Source organism: Podarcis raffonei, chromosome 8 (genome assembly GCF_027172205.1).
Source record: "Podarcis raffonei isolate rPodRaf1 chromosome 8, rPodRaf1.pri, whole genome shotgun sequence".
Taxonomy (NCBI): Eukaryota; Metazoa; Chordata; class Lepidosauria; order Squamata; family Lacertidae; genus Podarcis; species Podarcis raffonei.
The window spans coordinates 21,132,161-21,142,091 of record NC_070609.1 but is presented as its reverse complement, the minus strand read 5'-3'; the positions used below and the strand labels follow the sequence as shown (position 1 = coordinate 21,142,091).

The 9,931-nt window shown below is 42.6% G+C and overlaps 1 protein-coding gene across 5 annotated transcripts in view; it reads left to right on the top strand.

Moving 5' to 3' along the window:
• The first annotated feature begins 485 nt into the window (after window positions 1–485).
• Window positions 486–9,931, top strand: part of SCMH1 (Scm polycomb group protein homolog 1) — a 49,567-nt gene continuing 40,121 nt past the window's right edge. For 2 of the 5 annotated variants that reach the window (XM_053398465.1, XM_053398463.1), the window contains exons 1-3: window positions 486–869; window positions 5,535–5,599; window positions 8,784–8,869. In XM_053398465.1, the coding sequence (XP_053254440.1) occupies window positions 8,845–8,869 (25 nt within the window). In that variant the 5' untranslated portion in view covers window positions 486–869; window positions 5,535–5,599; window positions 8,784–8,844. The remainder of the gene's footprint in view (window positions 870–5,534; window positions 5,600–8,783; window positions 8,870–9,931) is intronic. The other 3 variants (XM_053398466.1, XM_053398464.1, XM_053398467.1) reach the window with 2 other exon arrangements.

The following is a 9,931-nucleotide window of genomic DNA, read 5'->3' as shown; positions in this document are numbered from 1 at the left end:
TTTTTTTGTATTGAATATACAGTATACTATATGGTAATTTATCTACCTAATAGGTATGTAAAGTCATTTGCACATAACAAAATATTTACATCATAGGAGCCTAAACAACACAAAACACTGTTGCTGTATGTAGGGGGTTTTTTTTCCCTTTATTTTTTTGGGGGGGGCCCAAGAGTGGGGCCCTAAACTACAGCTTGTTTAGCTTATACGTTAAATCCGGCACTGATTGGGTTATTTTTGCGTTTATTTTTATTTTATATACTGTGATCTTTTTATGTGACCCGCCCTGAGACCTCCGGGTATAGGGCGGTATATAAATGCAAACAACAACGCTGCGTTAAAAAGCGAATGCAGCTGGAAAAGCAGAATATCTGTGCGGCGCGATGGGAGGGTTGGAATTGTGTGTGTTTGTGTTGGGCCTATTTAACTGCCTCTTGTTTTGTGTGAGGCGGAGACGCGGCGGCGGCCTTTTGAGGAGGGAAACGGCACGGAGAGGCCGCGGACTGATGTTGCCGCCGCCGCCGCCGCCGCCTCCGGGGTTGCAGGCGAGGCTCCTCCTCATCTCGGCTGTCGTCGTCTCAGCGCTGTAAAGCAGCGGCGCTGCTCCCGCCACCCGGCGCGAGGCGGAGGTGGAGGATGTCTGGGCTCTTTCCCGCTTCCCCTGACAGGCCGGGGCTCCCCGGCTCGTCCTGAGGCGGCAGGGGGCGGCGCTGCTGGGCCGAGCGAGGCTGGGCCGGGCAGGCTCCTTCCTTCACTCCCTCATCCCCCCCACCCCCTTCCCCACCATCACCACCTCCCTGCGCTTCGGAACATGGCGGCGGCGATAACGGTGGCGAGGGAGTGAGAGGAGGGAACCCCGGCGGCCGCAGGTGAGCAGCAGCGAAGAGGCCGCGGCGGCGGCGGCGGCGCTTCCAAGCGGGGAGGCCTCCTCGGCCTGGAACCTGCCAGCAGCGGGGCTTCGGAGCACGGCCTGGCTGCCCAGCGAGGGGTTGGGGAGAGGGCGGCTGTGCTCCCCGCAGCCCAGCAAAGGCCCGGGCCCTCCAGGGGCAGCCGAGCCCATCCTGGCGGAGTGACAGCGAGCGGCCCATAGCGCTGCCTGCCTCACGCATCGTGGGCCCTGACTTTGCCCCTTCCTTGGGGTGATGCCTCCTGACCCCGCGGGCCTGCTGGGTGGGGTGCAGCGTCTCCTTGTCTGGTGGGTGCTGCTTACTCGCTTTAACGGGGTGCTGTTGTTGTTGTTGTTGTTGTTGTGGCCGCTCATTGTTAGAATTATTGTTCCAAAATCCACCACCCACCCCCCGTTATACGAAGCATGCTCCTCTATTCCTTCGCCTTGCTCTCTCTTCTCCAACCCCCCCCCCCGCCATCTCTGGAGCATCCTCTGGCACACGAGTCTAATTAATTCATATGGAATTGGCTGCCATATGATGTGGCGACGGCCACTTTGTGTGTGTGGCCAAATCCATGGAGGAAGATAGATCCGGTCGATTTATCGAGGGCTGTTAGTCATGGTAAAATGGAGCCTCTGTGTTTAGAGGCAGTATACCTTTGAAATAACACGTGCTGGGGGAGGGGGGGAGCATATAAGCGGCCAGGATAGCTGCCTTCCTGACCTGCTGAAGGCTTCCTGGAGGCATCTGGCAGGATAGTTGTTGGAAACAGCATGCATGCTGACTGCTTTTCCTTATTTAAGAAGACTGCCTTTCAAGTTGTGATCCAATGTTTTGATATCTTTCACCCATGCCCTTCCCTTCCCTTCTTTATCTCCTTTACCTGGGAATCGTCCCTTATCAGTCTTTTGGCTCTTTCAAAATAAAAGTTTACAGGAGGCTGTTAAACACACACTTTGGACTAACACCCTCTCCCCATATACTTCTACTTTATTCCAGAATAACTCAATATTGTGTTGGGACTTGGGTGTTACCTGCACTTTTTCATTTGCTTCACTGTTTCCCCTTGATTGCTTTGAATCTGTAAAAGTGACTGAGGCTGTCACATGTGGATATGAGCTCATTTGTGGATTTTATTACCAGATTGGTTTTAATTATTGTTGTTTTGAAATGTGTTGAATTATTGATAGACGAACTTAGTCTGAACTTTTTCCATCCTCCACTATTATCCAGATGTCCTCTCTTAGCAATGTCTCACATTCAGATCCTAAACATATTGTCAGGTGGGGATGTATGTTCTGTTGGAATGAAAGAAGTTTAATATATAAAAAGTTTCTGTATGAAGTATATGGCATCAGGATAGTTTATAGAATTTAGGAAATAGCATAGTGTATTGTGTTATGAACAAATGTGGAATATAAATATATATCATTTGGTCTCTAATGTGTGTATATATTGCTTTGGTTGTCAGTATATATCTGTCATTCTTGCAGTTTTGAAAACCGAATGCACAAATCAACTTAAGGGGATTCATCTTTCTACTCTGAGTGTAGTTCTATGTTACAAGTTACAACTTAAAAAACAAAACAAAAAAATGACAGACATTTTGATAAACTGCCGTATTCCCTTCTGGGGAATGGGTTCAAGTTCAAAATGAACTTTCTAAGCACATCACTAGTCAAATCTCTGAACTAAATGAGACTTGCTTTCCACAATCATTTTAGGAGTGAGGATGAATTATATTAAATGCTACCTGCAAAAAGTCCTGTACTGTACTTGTCTGCATACTGCAGTCAGTTGATAGGCTTGCTGTAGCTGTTGCTTTGATTATTGATGCTTGGTCTGTCATGGTGATTGTTCACTCATCAGTAAACTCTAGAATCTTGTCTAGCCTGTCAGAAAAGGATGTATGTAGTCTCTCCTCTAAAGGATTAAAATCTTGGCTAAACACATGTATTCAGGAAAACAAGGAGGGACCTAGCCATCTAAATGAGGCAATTTCATGTTGCTGAAATGGAAGCTATACAGATTATAGTGGCCCAGTTCGCATATTAACTATGGCTTAGCAAATGCAAACTATGGCTTAGCAAATGCAAGCAAGCTTGTGGGTACCCAGAACAAAAATCTCATCTACTTCTATCCTCCCCAGGTCCTGCTGCTGCTGTGCTCCCCACAGCTAAGCTATGGCCTGACTTAGCATTGTGTGTGAACCTAGGTTTGTCTCATTCCAAACAAACCATGTGCTGTAACCAGTGTTAGAATTTGAGATATGAAAGCTAGGAGCTGAATGGCACCTTAAACCTATGTTAAGGGCGCAACAACAGAATGTCTAGGCGTGCTCTTTTTATAACAAGAATACAAAGCTGAAAATGAATGAACTGTAGCTAAAATATTGTGTTCATTTTTCACATGGTCTAGTTCTTCCCCTGCCCACCCCCCTAATATTCTTAAGTGGGTCTCTTCTCCAGTCTTCAGAAATTAGCTGAAGGTGGGGAGGGAGAAAAAGGTCCTCCTTTCCTTCCACACTGCAGTTTTAATCTGAAATCTTAGGTGCAGTACTGCACCCAGAGCTCATAAACTGCTTGTGCTGATGAAATTCCCTGTCGCAAAATGCGCCTAGAACAATGGGAGTTTCAAACACTGGCTGTAACCAAGGTTTGATATTGGTTTATCACTCATTGTTTTTTTGGCTCAGCATTACCTGCAAACAAGGCAAATATATTGTGTTGTTCAGTAGATTATAACTGAAATGCTAGGATATGTAACATGCTACCGAATCATCTTTTGATGTACAGATGCACAGTAGCCAATATGTGACATAGTAAAGATTGTGTTTTGGGAAACATTTGGCACAGAGTAGAAATGTAACATATGTATGTACCAACGCCCAATTTTTTAAAATATTTTTTTTAAGCTAACTAAAAAGCATCCTCAAAAGTCTGCAATTTTGTCTGGAGAATAATCACCCTTTCCCTGCTGGTAATTTTGCCACTTAAAACTGCCCCCCTCCACTGCTTTCCCCTTCCAAATTCTAGATGCCTTTTTATAAGAATAAATGTACACTTGGCCTGAAGGCATGTGATGCAGCTGCCTTGTGAAGCTATGCAGGCCTGGGTCTAGGCAGTGTCTGGAAGGGAGACTGCCTGGGAACCTTATATATGCTGCATTGTGTTATATGTGGAAGAAAGGTGGGGTAATAAATAAATAAAAATGTGCAACCGTCCATTAAGAAAGAGGAAGGAAAATTGTTCTTCTAGTTTACCAGATACAGTACTATAAGAAATACTTTTAAATGAAGACCAGTTTAAGATAAGCATTAGCAAAAGCTACTTAAAGGTCCATCAACTCTAGAATAATTGTGAAACTGTCATCCCTTGGAGGTTCAAAGAAAAGCTGTGGTTTTACCTGTGGGTAATTTTTCTGAAGAAAAGTGTTTGGGCTTAAGCTTTTCTAGAATATGGAAATGTTACCCTCTATCCGCGATACTTGGAAACTGACCAAGTTTACTTATGGCAAGAAAGTTGATTTATGCCTAGAGGCGTTGATTTTAAAATACAGTTGACTCACATCTTGCACACGTTTAACTTGCGCGATTGCAGCTTTATATGCTTGGCAACTGGGCAGCTGAAAATGCATCCAACACGGATAGCTTAAAAACTAAAGAGCTTTTAAAATTCTCAAACTTGCTTACCGGGCTCTGGGAGACTCTTACAAGATCTTGGACAGTCCCACAAGATCTCACAAGAGCCTCCAGAATCTGCATGAGAGCTTGCCATTTGTTTCAGCTCAGTGGCAAAAAGAGGAAAGCAATGTGGCAAACAGAAGTATGGAGGAGCTCTTTGAAGGAAGGTTCCGTTGGAAAGTGCAATTGAAATATGCTTCTTGTAAAATGAAACTTTGTCTTCGTATTTTCTTGCAAATATACCATTATACATGGTATGGAAGAAGTGCATAGCGAGAACTTTTTGTTCCTTGCTCGTAACAGGAGAATTGGTAGTCAGTCGCTCAATGAAATTGATTGTCAATAGGTTCAAGTGGGTAGTAACCAGGTTGGGCCAATGGAGGGGTTGGCCCCAGTTGAAATCCTGGTTGGAATTCCATCAACCCACAATGGGAGGAAAGCTTACATTGGTACCAATGGGAGCAGGTGTGAAGGTACAATTCTTTAAAAAAACTAAACTAAAAAAAACCCTCTTCTCTTGCCACAGTCCTGATTCAGCTTAGCTTCCCCGAACTGGCTGTTGGCTTGTTTCCTCTAGCAAAAGGACACACAAGGGCAAACAATAAATGTTGCATGGTGCATCTATTTTGGCCCTGTATCCTATAGTTCACAAGCCAAGTTCAAAAAATGTAAATGTATCACTTTACAATGTGCTGCCACTTGTGCCTTAGGGGTAGTTTTGCCTTTGACCTGCTGACTAGAGCAATATAGCACCACCAGAGAGTGTGTGTGTGTGTGAGAGAGAGACATTTTATCCTATGGCCACTTACAGTGCCTATGCCACTTATGGAACCCAGCCCGCAAGCTTCCCACTCTTACCCAGAAAGGGAAGCTGAAAGAAATATTAGATTGACTTGTTAAAAGCAAGGCTGTTGTAATGGTATATTTGACCATCAATTGTTTTTTGTCTTTTTGTATCATAGGAAGTGGATGTGGTTTCCTCTTTCAAGATCAGCCATTTGAGATGCTGGTGAAGGCCACCTTTCTGGTTTGTATATATCCTTATGATGGACTTTCCAGAGGTGCTTAGTGCTGTGGGAGTACCTTCTTCCTTATGTTCCTCCTCTTTGAGTTCTAGGAGGGAAAACCTGTTGGCATTCTCATAACCTATTAGTGTTGTGACCGGCACTGAAAAATTGTTTTCACTGGTGGCTTCCAAACTATGATATCAGTTGCTAAATTCAGCATAACAGATTCAGGAGATTGGCCCTTTTAAAACAAGTTGCCAAGTTCTTTCTCTTTTGGCAAGCCTTTTATAACTACAGTGTTGTTTCAGCATCACCTCTCTGTTTTTCATCTGCAATTTTTATAATGCCCCACTACTATTTCTGTAATTTTCAGAGTTACTTGTTTTTCTTTATTTGTAACCTGCATTGAGAACAACTGTTGAAAAATGGCTCCATAATCTCCATAATCAGAGTGAGAATTTCCACAATTGTCATTTTATTGTTCTTGTTTGATAAGGGAACATGGGGAAACACTTTTCTTCATCTCAGAACAAGGCAAAGTTGTAAGACCTGTTCTCACAGGATATTTATAACTCTGCAACAGTATATGCAGGAGAGGCAGTATATCAACTTTAGAACTTAGTGACTTTTAACTCTCTTAATTATTTCTACAGTATTACTGAAAATGGTCAGTGATCATGGTGCCTGTTAGACATCAGAAATATAAATTCGCACAAACCCTCTGAGGTTACTCCCTCTACTTTGCTAAAGTTGGCACTTCTACATTCACCCAAAATGTTGGCTCCTGCTCTAGTTTGCTCTTGCATCTACAGCAGCAAAGCAGTCCAGAATCCTTTCATGCTGTGGTTTTTCTGGCATGTCACTGTAACCATGCAAGTATATGTGGCTGTTAGCTCTTCTCCCATTCAAAAATACAGTCTGTTCTACGGTTGGAACATCTGACACTGTGCCAGATACTACAAGAGACTCCCACTCCTTTGTGATAACGCTATCTGAGGAACTACTCCGGTTTATAAATTGCTGGAAATGTTTGCTGCTCTCCTATTGAACATGCTGAGAGCATAGTGTAGCGTTTTTCCCAGAGTGTTAATGATGCCTTCAGTGTTTAGAAGGATGTAAATAAATGTTTGGGGAGGTGGGGGTTAAAGAGTTGATCCTGTGAGTACACATACCAGTTGCTGATGTAGGAAACCAGTTCTCTTAGAAGCTTCTTAGTCCTATGATTTATGCTTGGTCTCTCACACTATATTCCGTGACATTAAAGATAAGACTTTTAGAGACATGCCAAGAACTTCCTTCATATGCCTTGTAATTGTCTTCAGCTGACTTACAGGTCTAGGATCCTTCTTTTGCCTGTATATTCAGAAATCTCTCCCCTTTTTGCAGTAGCTTAGGCCTATCTCCTGCCCTCTCCTGCTTAGCAGGCTTGGCTCCAGCTTGAAGAACACGCAGCCAGGTGACTTCTCAGTAGTAGACAGGGAACTTATGCTCCCTGGTCACTGCCTCCTGGCATTCCTGTTAGCTCAGATCCTTTCTGGGCTGACTGCCAGAAGGTCTTTGCCCTGTTCTGCCCTTCCAGTATCCCCTGCTGTTTTGCTCTTTTAAGAGGAGGCCAGTAGCCAGAAAGTAGGCTCCATGTGCATGGATGTTTTTCAGCTCAGAAGAGCTTACTGGAAGGTAAATATTCCCTGCAGTAAAGATGGGCTGCCTGCAATATAGAGGGGTGTTTACTATGGGACTTGGTCTCTATGTACACATTCTGCTTATTTTTTGGAAAAACTGTAAGAACACTTGAGGAAGGTGACGTGGGGCAGGGGTGTTTTGGCCAAAGGCTAGAATCAGGAGTAGTTTTTGAGAGCGGTAACACTTTCTATATTATATCCACACTATAGTTATCTCATGGTTACCTCTTGCAAAGCAGGTTTTTCAAACAACACAAAAGTAAAATGATTGCACATGTTTAAGTTGCAAGCCATCTTTCAAATCATTTTCATCTCTTGCAGGGGGGAAACAACTGTTTCCCTGCCACAATTAATTTTAATTTAGCACAAGATAACTTTACGATTAGTTAGCATTCTGTTCATTTTAATTTTAAAAAATTGGCGGTTCCACACTAGGACCTTGCCTGGGATGGGAGTAAGTCCTCTGGGACTTAGCATGACTTTTATTTCTGAATAAATTAGCACAGCAGCAGGTTGTAAATATCTCTAACAAAGATCAACTGAGTGGGCACAAAAACATTTTGTGTAATAAAACCCAAATGGCTGGTGACTATAATTGTGCTAGCTTTATTTATTTTGTTCTCCTAATTATTGTAACTATCAGGTTTGTTTGCTTCTTAAACAAAGGCCAAGAGCAAAACCTTTTTTGGGGTCAAATATAAAAAAGCAGACATAGGATGTTCTTCTGAATTTATTATGCTATCAATTATACCTGTAAACTTAAAGTTTGATGTTTATGGTGAAAGCAGTTGTTGAACTCGTTAGTGAGTTGGTCCCTTGACTGTTTCATAAAGTTGTCAGTTTATTTTTATTACACACCTTGAAGTCTCACTGGAAATCATGCAAATCTCAACTTTTTGTTGCAAAGCTGCATTTCTGGCACTCATAACTTGAAAGCATTATTGCAGTGAACTCAACTCTTAGAAAAAGAGGGAGTTACAGTATATTACAATAATGATTTGTTTTTAACAGAATAAATTATTTTTAAGTTGGCCACAATATTTTTGAGATATGCGTTGGTTAGAAAACATAATCACTCTTGATATGCCATCCCCCTCTTCTAACTAAAAGGAGCCTTGTGGTTTCCCCCAGGCCAAAGGACCTGGGGTAAAACGGCTATCTGCAGTCTCCACTTTCTAGATCCATCTGTCCCAATACGAATGGAACCAACGAAGAGTGGTGTTGCGTGTTCCCATCAAAGCCAGGAAACCCAGAAGGGTACCATGGCTGATGGTATCAAAAGATCTCAAAGTATAGTAGAGTAGCAGTTCTCTATCCATCTCTTGGCACAGATAATCCATTAGGATAACCTTCTCACTTTCTGTTCCAAAACCAGGCCTGAAAGCAGACTATAATAGATCCAAATCAGGTTAATTTAGGAAATCATGGAGCTGAGGTTTCTTATTTTCCTGTATATTGGTTGCAAAAAAGTCATGAAGTTCCTAAGAGGCTGTAATATTTCATCTCTTCCCCTCCCCCCTAGATAAATTCAGATTAGAAAAGCGGAGCCAGTTCCAGGGTGAGGACCTGTAAGAGGCAATATAATGCGGAAACCAAGCCCTCAGAAAGGTAAGCAGTTATCCTCAAACAAGGAAAGCCCATGTAACTGGAGCCAGAGATGAAAGCTATAGATGCTTTTTCAACCATCTGGACAAGCAAAATTATGGACAATATTTGGAAACCAGGTCCATAAAACTACCTCAGATTTCTGTGGAGAAATAAAATTAACAGACATGCATATCCCATTTTGTTTTCTTCTTTCACACCAACAGATCTGTACATAAATTCATCCTTTTTCTTTTGTGAGTGTGTTCAGGGCTGCTTCAGACCAGACAAAATTTATTACACCGTGATTCATTATGCAAGATGAATGCATGTATATGTCTCAGTGCAGTGGGGCCCACTCTGAAGTAAATCTCCAAGGGATTTTCAACTTTATTGTGAAAGACAATATGTAATATGGGATATGTATCTTCCCAAAGAATATTCACAGCATAGGCTGGGCAGATCTCATTGCCAAAAGCCTTATTTCTACATTTATAATGGAGCATTTCATTCAGATGTTAGCACAACCTCTCAGCCATCTTTGTCATCCCAGTGTGATGAGTTGTTTTTCTTCAGATGCGTACAGATATCTTCAAAACCAAACTTTTGTACATGATGATAAACAAGTACGACACAGTTTGGCAACCTGACATTAGGAGCTGGGGATGGATGCACTGAGACTTAAGTTGTAATCATTCATCTTGTTTTTATTATTGCTTGTAAGCCGCTCTGAGCCCGGCCTTGGCTGGGGAGGGCGGGGTATAAATAAAAAATTATTATTATTATTACTTGAGTAGTACGCAGCTGAAGGAGAAATGTTACCTTGAATTCTTACTGAACTTTTTGGACTTTTCATTTTCATTATTTGAATAGTTCTTTTGAGCTGCAAATGGAGCAGTTCTTAGTGAGCAAGTAGTGTGCACACAGCATATAGCCCCTTCCAAGATTGAGGTGTGTATAGCGTGAGTGGGGAACCTTTGTAGCTTCATGGGCCAAATCCTTACCAGGATCACCCTGGTGGACCAAATTTGGCAAGTGGATAGGGCCTCCCACTTGTCAGCCACCTGACATCATGTGTAAGGTACT